Source organism: Rattus norvegicus, chromosome 6, assembly GCF_036323735.1.
Source record: "Rattus norvegicus strain BN/NHsdMcwi chromosome 6, GRCr8, whole genome shotgun sequence".
In the NCBI taxonomy this organism is placed as follows: Eukaryota; Metazoa; Chordata; class Mammalia; order Rodentia; family Muridae; genus Rattus; species Rattus norvegicus.
This window is the reverse complement of record NC_086024.1, coordinates 28,704,836-28,730,012: the sequence shown is the minus strand read 5'-3', so window position 1 is coordinate 28,730,012 and position 25,177 is coordinate 28,704,836. Positions and strand designations below refer to the sequence as shown.

The 25,177-nt window shown below is 45.4% G+C and overlaps 2 protein-coding genes and 1 long non-coding RNA gene across 6 annotated transcripts in view; 1 reads left to right on the top strand and 2 right to left on the bottom strand.

Annotated features, from left to right (window-relative positions):
- The window catches only part of Alk (ALK receptor tyrosine kinase), a 719,891-nt gene that overhangs the window by 621,309 nt on the left and 73,405 nt on the right, over window positions 1-25,177 (bottom strand). The window lies entirely within an intron of this gene.
- LOC108351183 (uncharacterized) overlaps window positions 1-25,177 on the bottom strand; it is a 104,630-nt gene that overhangs the window by 18,167 nt on the left and 61,286 nt on the right. The gene's annotated exons all lie outside the window — the stretch shown is intronic.
- On the top strand, window positions 11,812-13,095 carry Sfnl1 (stratifin like 1). Its single transcript, NM_001013941.1, has one exon. It carries the CDS (start codon window positions 11,846-11,848, stop codon window positions 12,590-12,592), a length of 747 nt encoding a protein of 248 aa, NP_001013963.1. The 5' UTR covers window positions 11,812-11,845; the 3' UTR covers window positions 12,593-13,095.

Here is a 25,177-nt window from a genome sequence, read left to right as displayed (position 1 = left end):
CATTAGGATGACTAGCTGGCCAATATCCATTCCTAGTCTCTACAATTTGAGCTCTTTGTCAAACCCAACCTGAAGCAAAGTCTTTTGTCTCTGACATGTTAATCACTTAGAAAAATGTCAGAAAAGGTTTTCCTCATCTTTATAGGTCTAGAAGCCAATAAATACAGGCTGCTGGGGACCTTGCAAATGAAACAGAACTATTAGAATGGATACCATAGTTCTAGCCAACTATGATGTTGGATGATGTCAAGAGATAGCTCAGACTTTGTGTTTCTCCACCTCTGAAAGAAAGCTGTTGTCTAGACTCTACCAAAGTGTCTCTCTTGCTTGTGGTGCCTATCCTTGAGTTCAGTGACTCTACATGGATTGAGGTATAACAGAAAGAAGCTTTTGAAATCTTCATCTGTCCAAACATTCAGTCATCATTGTCTCTATTGTGACCAGGTTCTCTGTTAGGAGCTGGGCCAAATCACCAAGCAAGAGGGGCGTCCTTCTGCCCCTGTCCTAATGAAAAGAAACCACAAAGCAATTATTATCACATGGGGTATGAAAAGACAAGAGATCTTTCTACACTCAAGGAATATTAAGAGCCTAATGTTGCACCATGAGAAGTATATCAGGCAGAGAACACAGCAGGTGAGGTTGGAGAGAAGGCAGGAAGCAGATCAGAAAGGCTTGACACCAGGTTAAGGACAGTGTTTTCTATATAAACAAGTCCTAGAGGAACTCACCTAGTAATTTTAATCATGGTTGTGATAGAATCATATTTTTATCTTTATTGGTTTGAATCACTGTAATACATCAAGTAATGGATTGATGAAGACCCAGAAAATTACATAGAAGGTCTGTGTGGTGGTCCACACAGGACAGGATCCGAACCTGGATTAGGATTGATAGAAAGAAGTGGGAAGCATCTGGAAAATAAAGAGGTTAGAACCAAAAAACAAAATCACTTGTTTTCCCAAGAGATGAGTGTGGGAAGTTGTACAAAAGATGCTTCAGATGCCGTGTGTGGAATCATTGCCGAGGCTGGTGGGTGACTGCTAGCCAGGTCTTGAAACTCAGTAAGTGCTATTTAAAAAGCATGTTTCTGCTGCATAACTGCTCCCAAAGGCCCTTTAAGGTGAGAAGTGCTCACCTGTGACTATCCTGTCCTGCTGTCCCCATCTCAGTGACTCCGGCTAGGCTGATAGCTCTATGGGAAGAAGGCAAGGACAATAGTTTTGAAATTGCCATGAAGCCAGCCTTCCCTGTGAGGTAAGAGAAATCCAGCAGAGAAATCTCAGACTGTTGGGAGTAAAGAAAAATAAAGCAGCTGTGGTTTTAGGACTTGAGTGTGGGGTGGGGGTGTGGGATCGAGTTAAAAACAGGAAATATGCTTGTAATTTTTGGTGTTTAGGCTTGATCTATGATGGGCTTTGATAGATCACCATGCCAAAAAAAAAATCTACAGTGAGAATCATCAAAATCCTCTGAGTTTCTCCGACAGCCTCTCCAATTGATAAACAAGAAAGACAAGCCTTGCTCTTTAGTCTGCTCTCTCACTTTGTCTCGTTATGTGTCAGGGTTTAGCATTCACACACTCAGTCTTATACAAGCTTCATGCAATATTAAAATGTTTATGCAACTCTTTCTGTGCTTGAAGCAGCAGCCAATGTTCCTGGTGTGCAAGGAATGAACACAATAATGTTCTTACACTCCCCCCAGAGAAAGGCCAGTGCCAGAGCAATGTCTGTCGTATCCGCCATGATTAACTGGAGCGATCAGTCAGATCTCGCTTGCCCCCGCTTCTCCAACCCCTCTTAGGGACCCCTATGTGCTGACTATAAGTACTAAACAGAATGTACTTTGTGGTTTTTTTATATATCAAGGATCAGAGCAGTTGACTGGCCTTCAGAATGCGTTTACGTAGAACTTGACCACAATTCCACAGCACACATGCCATGCTAGAATTAATCCTATGTCAAACTGTAGAGCCATTTAACCAATATGTTAATGCTGTGACATTCAGAGAGATTTGCTTTCAAGAGATTGGTCTCCAAACACATGGATCTAAATCCAAGTGTGGGAGACAGAGTAAGAAATCAGTCTCGATCCAGTAATGATTATAAGCTGTTTGATGGAGTAAATATTGCTGGAGGGAAACAGAAGCAGCTTAGAGACATCAAGTAATAGTCTCAGAACAACATATAGCTCAGAGGCAGCCCTGAATGCACAGCTCGCCAAGCTCAGGAAAATTTAAACTATCAGAGCTGGAAGGGAAGTCACGTAAGATTATTTTACATGCCAGCAATTAAGGTTTAAAGAATTATTCAGGACTCTTAGATGGTGGTCCGCTGTCTGATGCAGAGCCCCACTGACCTTCAAAGAAGGTCAAACAAACACTGCCAACAAGAAACATACTTGCTTCCAGTAGTTCAGTGATAATATGACGCTCTCTTGATATCTGTCTTGTAAAGCTGTTCTACGGTACTGAGTTTTTGCCAGGCCGACACATACAAGATATTTTCCGATTAGTATATCCACTACATCGTCCAATCTGTTTATTGAGTCCTGTTGGCTGAAGGTAAGGCCAGGAATTTAATTGGTAAGCTCAAGCCCTACATGAGGTAATTTAATATTTCTTCTAGGAAGCTGGTTTCATATAATGAAGGATAGAAAAGGCTGGATTAAAGTAGCTGTGTTTGTAGGAACCTCTGAACCTGAGCTTGTAGATGCTCCAAAGACGGGAAGCTCAATGGTGGGGGGGGGTGCATTCCAAATGGTGGTAAAGTGGAGAACAAGAACATGCCTTAAAGTCTTACTCTACAGAGTCTGAGACTATTAACAAATGAGTCTATTTACTTCAGAGTTGTCACAGGTTTCCAGAAGACTAGACTGTAGTCACACGTGTGTATGAATGTGGTCACCCTAATACCAACATAAAATTTCTACCTATGAAAGATAACACCTTCCTCTCAATGAACACTGCATCCATTGAAACAATATTCAGTTACAGTGTTAGAAAAATCCCTGAGTACCAGCAAGGACTGTTCCGGATTCACTGAAGCCTAAGTAAGGTTCAAGGGTGGTATGGTCCTCATCTGTGAGGCTGCCTCTTTCCATTCAACTCTGCTTTCTCTTCTCAGTAGCTACTGTCTCAACCAGTGCTCTGGGATGATGGGAGAAGAGGAGCTGTCAGCCTCTGGGTGAAGATATGAGATTTCCATTAAGCTGATGTCATAATTTTCTGTCTCTCCCAAGATTCTGCTCTCCAGACTGGGCATCCTTCATCACTCCCTTGGCAAACTGAAGTGGCATGAAGCCACTAGCTGCCGAGAAGCTTACTGTAGCTTTGGCTCGGGCATGCTGAAGACAGAGTGTTTGTGTGGCCTATCACCCCTCTATTCACTGTGAAGTGGCTGTTTTAGTAACACTCTTGGCTGTGAATACCTTCAGGAAAACTTATTTTCAATCATTTCTTTCAACACTGTGAACAAACACATGGTTTATCCTTCACAAAGACACCAGCAGCAAAGGGTTCTCTCCACTTCCAACGGAATTAACCATTGCAGGAAAGAAAAAAAATCTCGTAATCTTCAAAAACATAGCTGACATAGTCTAAGACAAAATAATCATTAGTGAGTTTCCCAAAACCTAGGCACAGCACAGAACTCCTTCCCACCACTGTATGTATGTATAAGGAGATCTCAGTGAAGATCTGGGACTTCCAGTGGAGATTTCAAGTAGGAGGAGTCATGTTGTTTCAAGGTCTCCTCCAGGCTCATTCCAGAGCTTCTGAATCCTTGCTGTCCTAAGTGGTTCAATGCTCAAAGACACCAACATCACCATAAAAATTCAGAGACCCGGGCTGCAAACCAGCCTTCTGAGATCAGGATCTGCATTTGGACCAGAACCCCAGGAGGTCCATATATTAAACTGAGATCCGTTTTCTCCCATGGTAAGCAATGACCACAGGCTGAGCTTTCTAGTTGCTCCTCACTCCTTGTCCTTTCAATGTTTGTGCTGTGGGCCATGATGACCCAGCACTGTTGACCCAGATCTGCCTCTGCACTCTGGCTTTCAGTCCTACCCTCCAACTACCTTTACCAACTACCACAGCCTTTATGGCACAAGTCCTCTAAAGACAATGCCTTCTCAAGGTTCAATATCTAATAGTTAACCTTGGGAGTACATACAAATCACTTTACCTGTCTCGGTAATAGTTTCCCCAGATGCTAAATGGTGATATACATATGTGTCACTCTCTATGGGACATACATGCCAGGAGGACAAATGAAGTCATTCATATTTAATAGCGCTCATTATTATACAGTGAGTGTAAGGCATTATTTGTGAGCATCTGTCTGTGTTAACGGCTACTATCTTCTGAATAGGCTAACCATTTTCATTACATGCTTAATCCTAACAATGTTCGGAAAGTTGGGAGTTTGACAGTACTCCATCTGGGTAAGTTATCATTCCAAGATGCCAGTGTACTAGGAAGTTTACCGTGTCCCTTCAACAACAGAGAGGGGGTCCTGAGCAGAGGAGAACAGTCAGAGCATTTACCTTCACTCTCGGAGGTGGGACTTCACACGCACTGTCACCTCAGTGGAAACAGGCCAGCAAGAGATGGTCCTCTAGCTCATCTTGTTCATCATGGTGAAGAAACTGGATGGAAGTCTAAGATGCTCAGATAGCAGCTCCAGAGCAGTAGAGGCAGAAGAGGAAAGAGCGGGAGGCCAGGAGAGCAGAACAATAGAGGCAGCAGGGGGTAACTTCAGAAAGCTGGGGGAGGGAGTCCCTGTCTATCATTGGCCCCTGACAGGAGGTCTCTTATGCAGGCATGTGCAAGAGCCACACAGGCTGATGTGTTAGAACCGTAGAACCAAAGTTAAATGAAAAGAGAGGAATAAGTCTCTCGAGGGCAAACCAAACAACAGCATCTGAGAAGGACAAGATGGATGGTATTTGGGAGTGAAGTGGAACACTGGCAGCTTACATATGTGCAAACAAGGACTTAGGCAGAAACTCTACCCACCTCTCTCTTCTGCATCATCACAGTATGGGGGTATTTTCCCTAGAGACCTAGAGTTTCTGTCCACAGCTACTTAAATCCAATAAAAAGCTAATCTCTTGTTTCTCTAGCACATTGCCCAGCCTGCTACACCTGTTTCCTAATTTTCACCCATCCAATTATCTATCCATTTAGCCTGCAGACACTAGGAGAGCATTTGGTAATGTCAGGCTCTGAGTGAGACAGTACCCTCCCCCATGGACCTCAGAGTCTTGAAGTTATGAATCAAGTAAGCATAGAAATAAATGTAAACATGTGGCTTTACTAAGAGAGCATGTGTGGAAATCTGGGAGGTATAGAGAGACGTTCTCTTCTGAGATAGAAACAGGTGAGCTCAGATCTAAAGATGGTCAAGAATTGACTTGGTCATGAACACTCAGAATAACATGTTCAACAGGAAACGGGGGTGGAGTGGGAAGAGAGAAAGAGAGCCAGGAGGAAGTCAGTGTGCTGGGGGTTGGAGTGAAAAGTTGAAGTAGTCCTTGCACAGAGAAATAGCATCACAGCATAGAAGGCAGAGGATTGCTGGAAGACAGGACCCTCAGGCTCAGACATTTAGGATTCTACATGCTCGGAAGACATGTTAGCATCAGGCCGCACATCTTCCTGCTCTGATGTGATTCCCCGGTATCTCACTACAAAATGGATGAGAAGACAGTACTTCCCTGTATCCTGATGCCCATATCTCCGTCCATCACCCTCTGCTGTGCTGTGTAAGAAACAGCTCTACCTGAATAAGGTAGCAATCTGGATGGAGGCTTGGCCCTGAATCTAGAAAATGAAAGAGAAAATCTGGCTGCCTACATATTATCAATCCTTGGGCATAATGGGTTTCCAAGCTTCCTCTGTGAATTTTCACGGGTCGGGTTGAAGAATTCAGTGTCACTTATTTTCCATATGCCGAGCTGTTTAGAAGAGACTGACATTGAACGTGATGAAGTAATTCTACTCTCAAAGATCTTTCAGTCCACAGAGTTAACAGCTGCTATGGGGCACTTATGTGTGCCACGAATTGTACATGCACGTCACATGATTGCTTCACCCAATCATTACAGCAATCTTGCATGTTTTGGAGGTGATTTGTATGTGTCTGTTTGCACAAACATGTTTGTGTTATGTGTACCTGTGTGTATAGGTGCAAATGGAGGCCAAAGAGCAATGTCTGGTATAATCTTCAATTGCTCTCCACATTACATTTTGAGACAGGGTCTTTCACTGAGCCTAGAGCTTGCCAACTCATGAAACCCACCTGCTGGCAAGCCACAGGGATGTTCCTCTTCTCCTTCTCCTGGTGATACCTGGCTTTTTAATGGGTGTGCCAGAAATCTGCACTCAGGTCCGACTAAACTGACTAAGCCATCTTCCCCTCCCAGTCCACTGTGTTGGGTGTTTTAATCCTGTTTTATAAGTGCAAAGCCTGACAAGACGCAAAATGCAACTAAAACGAGAGGGTTGTAAGCTACGCCTTAGGGTCAGAGAGGTCTCCTTTGCATCTCTTGAGCAGCACAGAAAGCACATGGCATTGGCTTTTCTGGAAAATTACAAGCCCATTTCCCAGTTCCAGATGGAGGTAGTCAGAGGCCTTTGTCCAGGGAGAGCCCACAGATGTCCTCAGCAGAACTATCAACTACACTTCTCAGCCCAACCAGCCCTCACTTTCTCAAACCAGGGAGTTGACTTTATTCTTGAACATCAACAGGATGTATGGATGGCAAGAAAAAATGGTGACAGGGACACCAAACCACTTTGCAAATAAACTATTAAATCATCCCACAATATAAACCAGTAGTGCTCAACTCCAGAAGCCGTTGACATTAGGTACCATACCCAGCACACCTGATAAAACCCAAACCCTGGTTTCTAACTCAGTGCTATTGGGAACTCTCTGAGAATGTTTCCACCTGTCTTGAAAAGCCACACCCACAGCAGCTAGGCTGCCTGTATGGCCTTCACTCATTCAGAAAGAAAAAAAAAAAAAAGACTAAGCAATTTGCCATGTTTTGTGGTCCTGACACAAGGCCAAAGTATTCTAATTTTGTCAATTTTTTTCATCTGACCTGACAAGTTATCTTGGTAAATGATTGACAGAGTTGAAGGCAGGACATCCTAGAGGAGATGATTGTGAGGAATTAGGGCACTGCTAATCTGTGGTAACTAGACAGGATGGGTAGGTACAGTAACGATTTCCCAAAGTTGTAACGGTGATGTCTGTTTAGACATCAACTGTGTCTCCAATCTAACAGACATCCTATTGGTTAAAACTCACAATAAAGGAATAAGATTGCCACAGGACATACTTCATCCACAAATGTCAACAAAGCAGAGGTGTGTGGGTATGGGGAGGAAAGAACACTAGGAAAGGAAGACAAAGAAAAGTTTGATCCTCTGTTCCTCATTGGCCATTCTTTTCAAACCACTTCCGTGTGGCTAATTTCAAAGTCCTGTAGCATTAGTCACAGCAAGACACACAGAAACCAGAGTTGCCTGACACCATCAACTGCTGAAGAGAGCCACAAGTTCCCTTCAGACCGCAGCAGGCAGAATTCCATTTGCTTCTCTTTTCAAAAGAACACAAAGAACGAACGTGTAACTTATTCAGCTGTCTGGGTACCAGAAGTCGCGCCATTAGAAGGGCTCCTGAAAGTGTGGCAATCTAAACCAAATCAAGAGTCAGCCACCACTCAGGCTGGGTAAATCAAGTGGGGACAAGGAGACTGGCAATTTTGACCTGTGTCTTTTTGTATAGTAAACAGGTCTGGGCACCATGCTGCCTGCCAGCAAAATAATAAATAACTACAGTCTAAGGCAAATTTTTAAAGCTTTCTTCCGCCCGGAGTTGATACAGAGGCTGGGGATGCAGGAGAAAAAGAAAAAGTTTAGAGGTGAAATTCAGTGGCCCATTTGTAGAGTTTGTATGGACAGTTAAGATATAATACAGGGAGAAGCAGCCTCTGCCTGTGAGATTCATACACCCACTAGCATTTGAGCCCTCACCATTGCACATATACTCTAGGATATCTTTACAAGAGACAAGGAGCCATATGTCTCCCATTATACAGAATTGCAGATGAAAGTAGAGGCCTTTTCCCACTTCCTACTAGTGTAGCCCATGCTAGTGCTTCTCTTAGAAGTGTAACTCCTTCTCATTCTGTGTGCAACACGCTCTCTCCTCAGCCTTGGCCAACAAAAACATAAGAACGCTCGCTCTCTCTCTCTCTCTCTCTCTCTCTCTCTCGTGTGTGTGTGTGTGTGTGTGTGTGTGTGTGTGTGTGTGTATGCATACTTGCCTTCATGCAGGCTCACATGTGTAAGTGTGCATGCATACATGTGTTTATGTATGGAATCCAATGATTGATGTTGTGTGTCTTTCTTGATCCCCACCTTATATATTGAGCCAGGGTTTCTCCCTTGAGCCCAGAGCCCAGTGATTTGGCAAATCTAGACAGCCAGGATGCTCTACGGATATCCTGTCTCTGCCTCCCAGGCACTGAGATTACAGGGGCCCTGCCACATCCCTGTATAGGTGCTGGAGATCTGAACTCTAGCCCTCGTTTGTGAAGCTAGCACTTTACACTTTGAACCATTTCCACAGCACAGCCCCTGTCCTAGCCTCTTGCTGTGAGCTAGACTCACATCATGGACACCTTAGCTCCAAGGGTTCCCTTGTATGAACAAGGAATGCAGGCTACAGCCTGAGTTACTTGAGGTCTTTTTCTTCTAAGATCCTGTCTTCATTTAACTCCTTGGTTCCTTCTTCTGTTTCTCACGCTCTGGTAGCCATTTCCCCCTGAAACAACTCTGTAATAAATCCACACATTCATTGTTTCTCATCTCAGGGTCAGCTTCTAAGGGACCAACCGAAGAAAGAGAATTTTCATCACAATTATCTGCATCACATTTGGGATACATGATGTCAACACACTGAGTATCCACAACTTCCTTGCAAATCTCAGTGAACTGAAAAACAGTGGGGGAGTTGTTCTCCTTATTACTTATCCATTGCTTGAAAAGAAGTCACCTGCGACACCCAGAGTAGGAGGCTACGAGTCACCATCTCTAACAATGATAGTCCCCAAGATGAAATGAAGCCTCTGGAATGTTCCTGCCGGTAATGAGTATTTACCCAGAATTGGCACATAGCCCTCCCGTTCACAACTCAACAGCTAGAAATGACTTCAATCTGCTGCCAACTAGAAGGGGCCCACCTACATGGAAGGCAGTGTGATGCTGTCTTAATCCCTGAGTAGGGACAGACTCCATTAGTGACAACTGTTGTGAATCAAAGCCTTAGCTCCCTGAGATTGCTTGTCTCTGGTTTCCTTTAATAACTAGTTATTTCGTTTTAAAAGATTTTTGTACATTATATGAGTATGAATTTTTGTCTTTAAGTGCATCTCATATGTCCATTACCCAAAGGCAAAAGAAGATATCAGATCCCTTGGGGCTAGAGTTACAGACAATTGTTAGCTGCCATGTGGGTGCTGGGAACCAAATAGAGGTCCCCAGCAAGAGCATCAAGTGCTCTTAACCACTGAGCCATCTCTCCAATCCCTCATTATATTTTTATAATCTGATCATAGATGTTTTCTGTTAGAGACTATGCTGTTGTCTGGAGAAGTCATGAACTGAAAAATCATAGCTGTTACATGAGCTTTATAAAGTGTTTGTAATAGAGACAGCCTGGGTAACAACCTATGGTCCATGTGTTGGTTTCTCCATTTACAAGATGAATCTCTAACTACTTATGTAATCTTTAAATTTGGTCATGATGTAAAAACAGCTGCAACACATGGAGATCTCTGTCTTAATATGGACATTTGTAACAGGAAAAATAGGCATGAAAGAGTTATGTTCAGACATTGGCTAGCAGACAACAAAAGGCTGTGTTTCTTGGGCTGAGGGGATAGTTCAATGTGAGGATCTGAGGTCAAATCCTCATCACCTTCATAAAAAGCTGGACAAGGCAGGACACCCCTGTAATCCCAGTGTTCAGTACATGGGACTGAAGAATCCTCAAGTATTGCTGACCAGCGGAGTCTCACAAAATGACTTTGCCTCACATAGTAAGGAAGAAAGCATCTAATGAATATATTCAGTATCAAACTCTACTCCAAACACATATACATACATACCTGTATACATGCATGTGGGGACACACACACATACACACACACACACACACACACACACACACACACACACACACACACACTGCAATCCTTCAGGAAAGGAAAAGTTACATCATGTAACTGACCCCAATTTCTATCTAGAGGCACCTGCTGTAGTATGATGAAGCTGGGCTTAAAATGACTGTGGTACCCCTAGTTTGTAGAACATGGCACCAAAAAACATGCAATCATGCAGACACCCTCAAATCATACTGGACTCTTTAAAGACTTTGGCTGTAAGTGGTTTTGTATATGTGAAAAATATTAGGAAGATGTTACCTACCAAAGTAAGAAAAATTATTAGAAGGTAACATTTCTGTGCCTATTAGAGCAGGAATCTTATTCTACAGTTGATTGCACAGGACTGAGAGACAGTGTTGCCACACCACAGTGGAGAATCCTAGGAAGTCCACAGGAGGAGAAAGCCTAAATCAGCCCTCTCCTAGGCCATCTCTAACAAAGTTCAAAGACACAAGACCCAATGGGTCAAACTGATTCACAAGTAAATGAATTGCTTCCCAGAACAAAATCAGAGAATCTACAAGAAAGACAGGACTGAGACACGCAGTAATGCAATGTCGATAATGCTGGGCACACAATTTAAAAATTGTCAGATAGGCAAAGAAGTAAGAAAATGTGGCTCTTGACCAGAAGAAAAGCCAGCTAACAGAAACAAGCCAGAAATGACAGGAATGAGTGAACCCACAGGCAATGATTTGGGTGGGGTTATAATATAGTCAAATATTTAAGAAAATATGAACTTAATGGGAAAGGAAAGATGAATCATAATAGAGAGGTGGCAAGCACAGGAAAGGGAAGAAGGAAAAACACAGTTCCAGAAAAGAAAAATACAGCGTCTGGAATAAATAACGACCCTGAATGGGCTTAACACAAAAGACTGGATGCAGAAGAAACAAAGATGGTGAAAGGAGCTAGCCATGCTAGTGCTGAGAGAAACATGGGAAGTAAGCATGTGCAGAGTTGCAAGGTCCCATGACAAAGCATTGGACAGTGAATTGTGCATGTTATGCTAATAGAGAGAGAGAAGATTGACTGGTTGGGGCTGTCGCTCACTAACAGAAGGTGTACCTAGCCCATGCGAGGCCTAAGTTCTATCATCAGTATACACAAAACAAAGGTTGAGTTAAAAAAATATGTAGAGAAGTAATAGTGAGATTGTTCTCCAAATTTAATGAGAAATACAAATGTTCAGATCTAAGAAGCTCAATGTGAACCAAACAAGATAAATAGAGCAGTGGCTATTCTAGGACATTCCATAACACAACTGCAAGAAGTGGTAAGAGATAAGAGAATACACATGACCACCCAGAATAGATAGAAAGCAGAGATCACCCCACGTTGGTCAACAGCGCGTGGACTAGTCACACGATAGAATACCATCCTGTGGTCGGGAGGAACTACAATTAGAACGTGTATAAACCTCCCAGATGTCACAGTGAATGAGAGGAACCACACACAGGGTTACATGCTGCAATATTCTGCCAGATGAAGTTCTAGAATAGGCATATGGAACCCATGAGAAAAGAAAACTCCAGTAGAATCCAGCATTGGTCTCAAGGCAGCCAGTTCGATCGCCTGTCTGTCCATCCTCGGAGTCATGGAGAGAGCCAGTCTGATCCAGAAGGCCAAGTTGGCCGAACAGGCCGAACGCTACGAAGACATGGCAGCTTTCATGAAGAGTGCCGTGGAAAAGGGTGAGGAGCTCTCCTTCGAGGAGCGGAACCTGCTCTCCGTGGCCTACAAGAACGTGGTGGGCGGCCAGAGATCGGCCTGGAGAGTCCTGTCCAGCATCGAGCAGAAGATCAACGAGGAGGGGTCTGAAGAGAAGGGCCCCGAGGTGAAAGAGTACCGGGAGAAGGTAGAGACTGAGCTCAGAGGTGTGTGCGACACCGTGCTAGGCTTGCTGGACTCCCACCTCATCAAAGGGGCTGGAGAGGCTGAGAGCCGCGTCTTCTACCTGAAGATGAAGGGTGACTACTACCGCTACCTAGCTGAGGTGGCCACTGGTGATGACAAGAAGCGCATCATCGATTCTGCCCGGTCAGCCTACCAGGAGGCCATGGACATCAGCAAGAAGGAGATGCCGCCCACCAACCCCATACGCCTGGGCCTGGCCCTGAACTTTTCCGTCTTCCACTATGAGATAGCCAACAGGCCGGAGGAGGCCATCTCACTTGCCAAGACCACCTTCGACGAGGCCATGGCCGATCTGCACACCCTCAGTGAGGACTCCTACAAGGACAGCACCCTCATCATGCAGCTGCTGAGAGACAACCTGACGCTGTGGACAGCCGAAAATGCTGGGGAAGAGGGTGGCGAGGCTCCAGAGGAGCCCCAGAGCTGAAGCAGCCTACATCCTCCCTGTCCCGCCTTGCCCTCCAGTCCCCAGCCTGCAGAGAGGACTTAAACGGAGTAGGACTCTGCCCCTCCCAAACCCTGAATGTTTTGCCACACTTGGAAGGCTGGGTGCAGCCAAGCTGAGGCCACCAAGGGCTGGGAAATGAATCTCACTCTTCGTGCAGCTGTGTGGTGGGTGTTCCCAATCCTGGCCACCCCCTGCTCTCTGCACCCCCACTTCCTACCACCACTCCTGAGCCTGTCCTCCCCCTGTGCCTTCCTCGGGAACCTGTTGCTTCTGGATCCTAGGAGTCGAGGAGGCTCCCAACCCCTGTGGCTGAGAACTGGACTGTGGCAAGGGCTGTGTGTGTGTGTGTGTGTGTGTGTGTGTGTGTGTGTGTGTGTGTGTGTGTGTGTGCGCGCGAGTGTGTGTGCGTGAATGAGAGGGAACACGTTTACTGGGTGTGACCATGTTAACTCAATAAAGTTGCCCTGTTTAAAAAAAAAAAAGAAAAAGAAAACTCCAATTTCCTATGGAGAGTAGAGGACAAGCAAGAGGCACAGGGGGGTTGTCTGTGGTGATAGATATGCAGCCTCTACAGAAGAGAGTCCTACAGGCATGTGCAAAGTTTAAATCACAGAAGATAAGTGCTTCTCATGGTGCACAAACTATTTTTCAGTAAAATATATTTTTAAAGTTATTTAAAAAAAAAAAACCCAGAGCCTGGCTCCTTGGGTATAACAGACTTCTGTGTTTTCAGCGCACATGGGCCCCACTCTTGTCAGCCAGAAGGACCCCCATCTATGCCAGCTGATGCCTGAAATTCTACTGATAGATCTCCATTTACTTATCTTGAAGCTCTTTGCCCAGAAAACTGTAGAGGATTTTAAATGAAGTCGTATCAAAAACTACCCCAAGGTAGTACAAATTCATTTTCTAAGACTGTAAGCTTTTGAGGAGGAGTTGTGCTAAATGGAACGCCATGGTAGAGATAGGCAGTTTGTGGGAGCTAGATTTCCTCATGTGCCCTATTTATCTTTAATCAAAACATTAGCCATACAGTAGGAAAAATGAATAAGCCTTTTTGCATATACAGCGGTACTGGGTGCCTGGGGTTTGGAGAAGGGTGGGAGACCTCAGTGAGATAGAAAAGTGACTGAGAATTCCAGAAAACAAATTTTCCCACCATCAAGATTTCACATAACTGCTTTCCAATTCAGACCAGCAAGGCATTAGGATAATTGAGTCACTTTCCTATACAGAGAGACATGGCAAGATATCTTTATGGAAATTTCCAAGTCAAGGCGAATACATTAACTAGATGACAACGTGTGCTTTTTTTGTTCACAGCAAGATGGCTGTCTTGCCGTTCCCATCACCACATTTTCCCCTTTCCCCCCTTGTGCTGTGCTCCCCCACCCACTCTGTATCCCTCTTAAATGACCTTTTTTTATTTTCTCTGCCAAAGGTAAATTCTCTTACCCTTTAAGGGGTCCAAAGGCCAGTTCCCATAAAGCCTTTCCGGGATGCTCCTTCTAGTTCCTGCTACCTCCATTGTGAAACAGCCTGACTGGGTATTGTGCCTCCGCCATGATGACGCAGAGGCAGTTGTGAGTTTACTGCATGGCGCTCAGAGCACACTATACACGATCAGCTCCTTCAATCCTTACAGCCACCCATCAGGGTAGGCAGAGTTGACAGAGGAAACCACGGTTGAGAAAACCAACCAACCAAATCAAAAACCTTGCTCGGGGTAAAGCGTACTTAGCAGATCCTGGGTTTAACCCCTGGGCTGTCTGGCTCCAAGGCTTTTATTATTAACCACTGTGTTATACTGTCTCCTTGATGTATATCACGTTCAATAAACAGAACCGACATCTATCTGTTCCTATCCTTTAAACTGTTTGCTAAAGAATAGGCAGGCTATTTATTATTTCCTGACGGAAGGAACAATGCCTTACACATCTTTTAATGCCTCCTCGCGGTTGACACCACATTTGGCAAATAGGTTCATGTCAACATAGGCTTGAAGACATGAATACCTAACCCAATGGCAGGTCTCTTCTCTCAGTTCTCAAATGTGTGTTCCTAAACCTTCAAGCAACAAGTCACAGAAAGGACAGAGGACTAAGTGAATCATGAGACGTCTTTATTCCTCCTTCACTTGGGAGCTGTCTACAAATCACCCAGCTTTACTCTGACTCCTGGACAACCGTCTCTTCTAAACACACACCTCAGGAACATTGCTACATCTCTTCACTAATTTTGTTCCTGCTGAATATTTCTGTTGAACATTACAAGAGCGACGGTGGCCACGGCGTGGTTGATGTGGGATCATAAGTTCAGGAAAGAAGGCGGTTAAGACACGCACGCGTACCATGCGATGAACATGGGCCATTAAGTTCTTGCATCTGTTAGCAGACGGACATTGGTGGGCACAGCATGGTATGCAGTGCATTTTTACTGCATTCTCTCGCCGACCTGTACAAATCACAGCGGGTGAGGATACTTGGATTATCCTGGTGTTATATAGAAGCCCAGGCTCAGGGCAGTGACCCAATGTGAAGAGGGTAAGATTAGGCTTTTATTCTGCCTGCCGGCTACTGTTGGCTCTCACCTCCTCCAAACTGTCTTAACTCATTGCCCATCCACGAGAAGGCCTCATTCCCACCACTGCTAAAACAGCAGTATCACTTTGTTACGTGTGTATTGTGGGACAGGATTACCTCCTCTTATTAATAATTCAGGTGCATTTTCCTCAATATAACTTCAATAATCTGTAGTAGTTGAAGGTTATACCTTCAAAGGTCTTAGAGGGGCAGGCAAGATGGCTGAGCAGATCAAGGCACTTGCTGTGCAAGCCTGATGACCTGAGTTTGATCTCTGAAGGGCCCACTGAGGTAGAAGAAGAGAAGGAACTCCACAGAGTGGTCCCCTGACTTCTACACATGCATGTGCACACGCAGGGTAATACTAACAAAATCATATTTTCACAAAGGTCTTAGAAAACCACACCCGCAACTCTGGCTTCACGCTAGAATTTTTTAAACTAGGAAAAATGATGCCCAGAAACATTAGATAACTGCTTGTCTCAGATGACGCAGTGAACATAATCAAGGCTTTAACACATCCAACACACGAGTGTTTTATAAAGCACTGTCAGCTAACTCCAGAAGAATGATCAATATACTTGCATGGGTGCAGGGAGAACCTTAAAGTCTCTCACATCCAAGTTTCCACCAATGCAGGAGAAGGCAGGTCTTCCCATGTGGGCTTGCCCATCTGACTCCAGCTCCACCCTTCAGCATGAGATAACCCTATGAGACTCTACCATTCCAACAGAGCCTGCTGGGGTGACTTCCACCTAATTTTGCTCAGTGTTCTTGGGCGCCCTCTATTGGCCCTCTGGGTAATAACAGGCTGCCTCGGCTTGGGGTTATGTTCCCCGAGTCCTGGGGAGCTGTACTGAACAACACAGGCTGCTCATTTCAGCGCCATCTGAAGCAGAAAGGGGAGGGAGGAAATCCACGCTTGCCAAATTCAAACAGGCAGAGCTGGCGGGGAAATAAACTTCCATTTTCTCAGCTTCCAAAAATACACATCAACACTAGTTAATCCCCAAACAAAACTTGTCTGGTCTTTCTTCATGAAAACCTCAGCCAGTGACTGTTCCCTCCTTCTCATCCATGTTCTGACCCTAGGCAAGGGGAACAGGGGGTGCCAGTCACGGAAATCTTGCCTTCTTCAACCCATCCCTCCTTCTTTACCCCTCTTCCTTCCTCTTTTCTATCTTTCCTTCTCTCTTTGTTCCAATGGATTTCCATCAGATGTTAGAAAGATGATCCCTAGGGTTGGGGATTTAGCTCAGTGGTAGAGCACTTGTCTAGCAAGTGCAAGGCCCTGGGTTCAGTCCTCAGCTCCGGAAAAAAAGAAAGAAAGAAAGAAAGATGACCCCCAACTTAGAGCCTGCTATTAGGAGTCTAAAATGCCACAGGTGAACCAGCTAGGTCCCTGTGGTTAAGGTGTGAGGATGAGGTGTTCACTTGTATGGAGGAGGGAGGGGTTTATTGGAAGGATTCCTCAGAAATCTACATCCAGCTCAGGAAATCAGGCGCTAGAAAGTGCATCTGAGTGTGGTTATGTTCTATAGGGACCCTGGATTCTGGGGCTCCAAACCATCCAGCCACACCCATTTTCTTTGTTCTTGTTCTCACATGATGTTGGACCCCACCACCACCACTATACAAATGTTCATTCTCTAAGGAAAGGATACAGCAAAGGAAGAGGCCCTGAGGGAGGCAAGAGCATGGTGGGTAAAGGAAGGTTTTAGGGAAGCACAGCCTGCTGGATTGGCAGCAAGTAGGAGGTGAGAGAATGCATGAGGGCAGATAGGCTGTGGGAGAAGTGTCCTGCATTAGTTGTGATTAGGAGAGGAGAAAACTCAGGAGCAATCCATGGCAGCAAAATAGCTGATTATGTCATCCTCTATGGTGTTTCTCACAGCATGGAGCACATGCTGGGGCTTAACACAGTACAGGGGAGACAGGAAGGAAGCCCTGAACAACCAGGGTTCATCTTCATCAAAGCCTCTCACCAAGAGCCCATGGCGGTCTCAGCTACAGTGCGGTATTCCCTGAGTCCCTGGAGCTGCAGAGACTCCCTTCTCAGGCCAACTTCTATGCAGATTTCTCTCTTGCACATGGGAAGTGAGTGGCCTCTGGGGCATGAGGAGCTCAAAGGTGTTTGAGGGGCAGAATGCTGAGAGAAATGGGAAATGGACTGGGCACTAATGGACTCCAGCACTAAGGGTGCAGCAAATGAGAAGAGAGGATGCCCAGCTTCTCACCGTTATGACCGCATCACAAGCATGGGGAATTGGGGGAGCATGGGTGCAAAAATTGTGTGAGAAAGGTATTTGGGCTTGATACTCAAATAATGGTGATATTATGAGCTTGTATTCATGAAGAGAAGGCAGTAGAGTGGGGTGGAGACAGGGCTCAAAGGCTGGAGTCTTTCTGCTCCTCTAAACCAGATGGAATTAGATTGAAATGAAATTACAATCATATGTTTAAAAAGAGTGGCAAGTGTATTAGTGTATTCATGTCTTCAACTTCTTAACTTGTGTCTTAGGGTTTCACTATTGTGAACAGACACCATGACCAAGGCAAGTCTAATAAAGGACAACATTTAACTGGGGCTGACTTACAGGTTCAGAGGTCTAGTCCTTTATCATCAAGGTGGAAACATGGCAGCATCCAGGCAGGCATGGTGCAGGAGGAGCTGAGAGTTCCACATCTTCATCTGAAGGCTGCTAGCAGAATACTGGATTACAGGCAGCTAGGAAGAAGGTCTAAAGCCCACACCCAGTAACACTCCTACTCCAACAGGGCCACACTTTCTAGCCATGCCACTCCCTTGGAGGAGCATATACAAACCATCACAGCTTGTGAGGGTCCTACACAACTGGCAGAAGGAAAGAGGAGATGGAAACAGGGTTATGTGTCTGGTCCTTGATGGACGTGTTTACCATGTAGCTTTGTAGTTCAAGGGAGGTCCAAGTCTGCAGTGGTGGATCACTGCTGTAGAGCCCTGGTCAACAGCTTCCTGAAGACTGAAGTGGCCAGTCTCTTCAAATTATGAAGTTTCTCATAATTTGTCAGTATTATAGATATACACAGTAAATTGTAGTCAGTCAAATGCCAATAGGAGCCCTGGGACCATGTTGGGCTGCTTTGAGCAATATAGAGTACTCATGACCAAAGAACATCTCTTATCCCACCTCTGGTTGCCACTGGGCACCTGCGGTACTAAGCACTTCAGATGGTAATGAGTGAGGGTCTACCACATTCCCCCATGAAACATGCTACGTGCTGGAGGAAGTCAGGGGAACAGCATGGAAAGAGGCCCTAAGGAAAACAAGAAAATAGGGAACTCTAAGCATGATCCGGAGAAGCACTGCCCAGCTTGATAGGAAGCAGAAACACTGAGTAGTGATAGACAGGCTTGGGGAGGGGCCTGGGAGCTGGTCACTACAGACTAGCTATGCTGTTTTTAAAGAATACCTTATCCTAAGAGCAATCAGAGCAATGAAGAAGAGTTAAATAGTATTCAAAGGAAGGTTACTGAGTATGGCATGTCAAAAAGATACCAGGGAACAAAAAGGCCTGGAAACTTCTAACACCATGAATGAAATGTTACTTGAACAGTCATCTGTACTTTTTCCCCTAGGATAGATTTCTAGTGGCGACTGGATTCCCCAGGGTGTCCAAGATCTCCCAGTAGAGGTAACACTGTCCTGGCCCTTACTTGAAAAGATGATTTCTCACCAAGGTCCCTTCTGTCTGTAAGAACCATAAGCCTGAGACAAATTTAGAGCCATTAAAGTGATTGACAACTAAGTTCACTGTCACCAGCATAGAAATAAGAACCCAAAGTTAGACAATATGTCTTTATGTTGCCAGTGGCAAAGTAGAGCTGAAAATCTCCTGGTTCTTTCCCTGATACCCTCCCATTCTCCTTTGCACATACATGCACATGTACATGCACGCACGTACACACACACACACACACACACACACACACACACACACACACCTCCTGAGGAAAACCTGATCTTGCCTTGATACACACTCTTCTGAAGAAAGCCTCCATGCAGACTGTAGATCCTTTAGAAAGATCCACATTGTGAGTTTACAGTGCTGATCTCTAAGGCTAGAGCTCGTCCCAGCCACATCCTGCGGTTATAAATAGTGTCCATGCACATCCTCTTCCAGGCACTCACCCTGCTAGGAAAACAGAACAAGAGCCAAGGAAGGTACAGTTGACACTCTGAGTCACTGGACGGAACATCAGCATGAACACAGTGGGCAGAGTGGAATAACACTCCTGCTGAGATCAGGCCCAAAGCTGAGCCCAAAGCCCTTGCACGTACCTCCCAGCCCCTGATTGTTCTTTTCTGAAGACGCCCACAGGGTGCTCCTTATCCCTTCCCTTGCTGACAGGAGTTTTGAAGAAAAGGTTTCTGTGCTGAATGAACCTGGAACATCATTGAAACTGCTCCTGTTACTAGAGGGCTTGCTGGTCCTTAATGGCATTTTTTTAACCTTGGAGAATTAAATATAGTTTAAATTTTCTTCAGACTTTTCAGAGGCTTTCAGAAGCCCTGGGCTGAGGGGCACTTCCCAGTACCAGAGCTTCGGAGCAGATCTGGGGACACGTGAGTCTCCTAAGTGCTCTTATAAAGCATCTGTGACCTGGTTCTTGCCAGAGCTCCGTTAGCACAAGACAAAACCTAGTTTCCCATTCTAGGCTCATGTTCAATCTGCCTCATGAAGGAAGCTTCTCTGGTATTTATATTTAGTGCTTACAGTCTGGACCAAACACTCAGCCATGATTGTAAGTTCTCTAATCTCAGCTGGGGATGTGATACCTTATCATCTGTGGATAGGCAGCCCTCCCCCCCCCCCCTTTAGAAGTGAATGTGAGGAAGCGCTTACCACACTGTTGGCAAAATGCTAAGAGGGCCAGGGGAGAGGGCTGGGGTATGTTGACACTGGGCCTCCGGGTGGCTGCTCCCTACTAAATCTGGAATTTTTCCAGGAGCCCAAAGAGATGGACAAATGTTCCAGAAGTCACAAGGTGCTAGGAAACCAATAGAGGATTTTAATTAAAAGCAACTTGCTGATCAGGTATATACTTAATGTTATAATTACCCGGCGATGACAGCGCCGTGAAGGACCGGCAAGCAGGAAGTACTGACCAGGCAGTTTTCGAAGGTTGGTCAAATGTTCTTCATTTTTCACTAAAGCTTAAATTGAGTTTGTACTTTCATGGAATAATGAACAAGACAGAAAGGTGAACATGGCAAGCTACTTCCAAGTGCCTCCGACTGAAAAGAGAAAAAGAGACGTGAGCAAATGTTCCTCTGAGGCCGTGAAGTAGCATCCATCCACTCAGGAATCAACCTTCTACCTAGTGTTCTGTGCCAGGGATTGGGCCCAAGCATGCTACATCTGTTGTGTTGTTGTGAGCATCATTGTCTATCACTGTTGTGACCAAATGCCTGATAATAAGCAACTTGTGGGAGAAAGGGCTTAGCTGGGCTTCAATTAAAAAGGGATAGGGTTCATCCTGGCAGTGAAAGCTCACCACCGGGGTCAAGGGCAGCTGCTTTCATTGCATCTGCAGTCACCAAACAGACAGGAGAGAGAATGAGCCAGCTTATAGAACATCAGGGCCCACCCAGAGTGATGTAGCCCCTTCCCTGGGGATCCTCCCAAACCGTGTCAGGACCATCCAAACAGCACTATCAGATGGGCAACCTAGAGTTCAAACATATTCAAACTTTAATGGAGGGACTGCCATGTATTTAGTGATAGGGAACAAGAAAGAGAGGAGTGAGAAGAGACAGAGAAAGGGGTAAACAGAGAAAGGAGAAAGGAACGAGACTGGACAATGAGGCAGACAGAGAGAAAAAGAAAGGAAGGAGAAGAGGGAAGCAGGAGGGTGGTAACGAAAATCCAAGGACTGAGGAAGAAAGCCATCTTGCCATTGGCGAGCACATAGTCTGCTGGGGAGACACTGTCTTTGGGACTCCTGGCTCCCAAAGGAAAGCTCAGTTCAGCAGCCAGGTGGTTTAATGTGTCAGAGACTTCCAAGTCACCAAGATGGCCCTCGAGGCTTCTGGAGAGAATGAATACAGTGCAGAACTGCCAGGGTCCCAAGGAAACAGGTATGGGGGTTCAGACTTAGGTTAATCTTTCTGATTACCTCGGTCGTGAGTAAATCGGAGCAAAAGCTAAAACCACAGAGATTCTAAACCGTCTCTAAAAGTCCCTGACCCTGGCTGCCAAGTGCAGCCCACTGGCTTCCTTTTGACATCGTGCTCAGAAAGGCTTTCCAACGGCAAGTTTGAAACCACCGGGCTAAGCTGAACAAAAGACATAAAACACGTAATGCAGATGGGGGCTTTCAAGCCATAATGCCTTTAAGATAATCGCCAGACTGCTGCAGAATTCCGAAGCATGGTCGCTAGCCTGCACTGATATCCTGCACAGCTTCTTCATATCTGGCTGCTAAAAATCATAGTAAATGTTAATAGACCAGGTTGGGGAGCATAGCTTAAGCTCTCAAGTCTTTGAAAAGAGAGATTCACAGAATGTGTTGCTTATGGCTTCACCCTGCTTGGAACACAAGGAAGGACCGGAATTGCCCTAAGGGTCTAAGTGAAAGTCCCCAGCAAGGCCCCATCTTGAGGGTACCTCCATCAGTATCGAAAATTAAGAAACTGTCTGGGGAGAGGATAAGCTCACATGAGTGTTCAAGTTAAGGCTGCTGGGACAGGCTGGGCTGCTGGGACAGGCTGGGCTGCTGAGATTATGGAGTGTGGGATGTTGATTTAAGGAAGCACCGGGTAGATTTCTCAGCCCCAAGGGGATCCTGCAGTTTGCATTCCCAGAGGGCAACATTTTTCCTCTCCTCAGAGCCCCCTGTTTCTACATCTCCTTCCTGACCATCTGCATTCTTGTCACCAGGAGGGTGACAGAAAGGGGGGCAGCTGTACCTTATCACACAGGCCCTCCCTGTATCCACCTGTCTAAGCCTCGCCCTCCTTCAGGTTCTTCTAAAACCCATAGCTCCTCCTCACCGGGCCTCATTGGGAACAAAGATGGCTGCCTGTTTCTCTGCAGCATGTCCTGGTGACTATGCTCTTTTGGTACCAAATGTGTGGCTGTTAAAACATGGAGTAGAGCGTGGATGTCACCTCATATCCTAGAGCTCATGATTTACTGTGAGCATCACTCAGTCCAGCTGGGCATTCCCTTCCCTATTTGCATATGGGTAAGATGGGTACCAACCTAGCAGGGTCATGTGAAAAATCACACGAGACGCCAGGCTCACGCCTAAGTGCAACACCAAACACTTCCCAAAGGACCTTCAACAGACAGACTTCATAACACCCCGCTCTGCCTGCAGAGAAGCCTGACACGTCATAGATTCAGAGGCCACATATACATCTCTATGTTATTTAAAACTCATTCATTCAAGAAACATTTACCAAGTGCCTATACCAAGCCATTTATTAAAATGAGTAAGATTCATTTCCTGCCCTCCATGAGCTGCTGGGAGCAATCCACTTTACTGAGTTTTGCTAGTAACCTGGCTGTCAGCATCTGGAGCTGGCTGCAGTAGTGTCCCTTAGCCTGGGTTCTGAGCAGGGGGTGGAGGGCTGGGACAAGATTGATGGCAGGAAAAAAGATTGAAGAAGGAAGGAGAAGGGATCTTCCTTGTATAGGCGCTGTCGTAACACCCCGTTCTTTTGAATCTCCAGTGTAACAGGGGTAATTGGTGTGTGTGTGTGTGTGTGTGTGTGTGTGTGTGTGTGTGTGTGTGTACATGGTTGCTTGAGTACCCATGTCAATGCATACACAAGGAGGCTCCAGGAAATTGTGTAGCATCTCCCTGATTGCCTCCCCTTTATTGATCTGAGAGTGTCACTCACTGAAACTGAAGCTCCCCATGTCTGGTAGACAGTCTAGCTAGAGAGCGCTCAGGCTCCATCTGTCTTTGCCTCCCAGTGCTGTGGTTATAGCCATGCATAGCCATGGACCTTGTTTTAATGGAGGGACTGGAGATTTAAACTCAGCCACTCTACATGCACGGAAAGTGCTCTTACTCACTGATCCATCTCCTCTTCCTCTAACTGTTTTAATTCAGGATTCCTTTCAACTTGTTTCCCTTGACAAATGCACACGCAATGGAGCAGTTAATTTCAGAAGCAGTGAATTTAGTAATGATCGGAGGAATATGAGCTAACTGAAAAGGAAGCTCCAAATTAAAGGTCAAAATAGGATAAAATTACATCCCCAGACGAAAGGCTACCCAAACCTGCCCAGTGACTGTAGGACAGATAGATACTATAGGGCATTCATGGAGAGGAACACTAAACAACAGTGGGAGCAAGAGATGCTACAACTGTGGGCATGAATATGGATCAACCACACACACACACACACACACACACACACAGAGAGACAAACACACACGCAGACACACATACACATACACACATATACACACACATGCACACACACAGACACATACAGAGACACACACACATACACAGACACACAGAGACACACACACAGACACACACGCAGACACACATACAGATACATACATATACACACACATGCACACACACAGACACATACAGAGATACACACACATACACACATACACACACACATACACATACACACATAGACACACACGCAGACACACACGCAGACACACACACACATACACACACACATACACACACACATACACACACAGACACACACACATACACACACATACATACACACATACACACACACATATACTCACATACACACAGACACTCACACATACACACACATACACACACACATATACTCACATACACACAGACACTCACACATACACACACATACACACACACTCACACACACACATACACACACACTCACACATACACACACTCACACACACTCTCTCACACACACTCTCTCACACACACATACACACGCACACATACACACACATACACACACACTCACACACACATACATACACACGCACACATACACACACACTCACACACACATACATACACACGCACACATACACACACATACACACATACTCACACACACACATACACACACATACACACACTCACACACACTCTCTCACACACACTCTCTCACACACACATACACACGCACACATACACACACATACACACACTCACACACACATACATACACACGCACACATACACACACATACACACACACTCATACACACATACATACACACGCACACATACACACACATACACACATACTCACACACACATACACACACATACACACGCACACATACACACACACATGCACACACACACATACACATGCACACATACACACACACACACACACACACACACACACACACACCAAACCAGAAACTTCAAAAAAGAACTGTATCAGAAGCCAAGATGGTGGGAACCAAAGTGGGAAGGACTTGACATCCTGATTATTGGTCACAGTCAGAGTGACACAGAAGCATGAATTTGGGGGAGTGCTTATATTGCACACTCAGTTTACTCAAGCTGTGGGCACTCCTTTCTAAGATTGTTGTGATTCAATGAAGCACTTAAAACATCATAGTAGTCTCTAGAGATGCCTCAGAGCCTAGGAAAGACATTGGACAATTATCACCAGGAACTGCAGAAAAATGGCATCAACCGGTACCCCATTTGCACCCTTCTAACAATGCCCTCTGCCAGATTCTCCAAGGTGGCTTCATTTAAGGTCAGAATAGTCTGAAGCTTATAGGTCCAGGTTAGGCGTCTCCTCCTCTGAGGTTCTGCTGGACAAACTCATCTGGACCTGCCTTCCTAGTGTATGTCCAGTACTTTCCAGAATGAACTGCAGTTCCGAGCAAGCCTGCTCTCCTGACCCACCTAGGATAGAGAACATTTCCTTGTTAAACTCTGCCTCTGCTTCCTCCCTCATCATGTCCTGCTAGGAGCACACATGG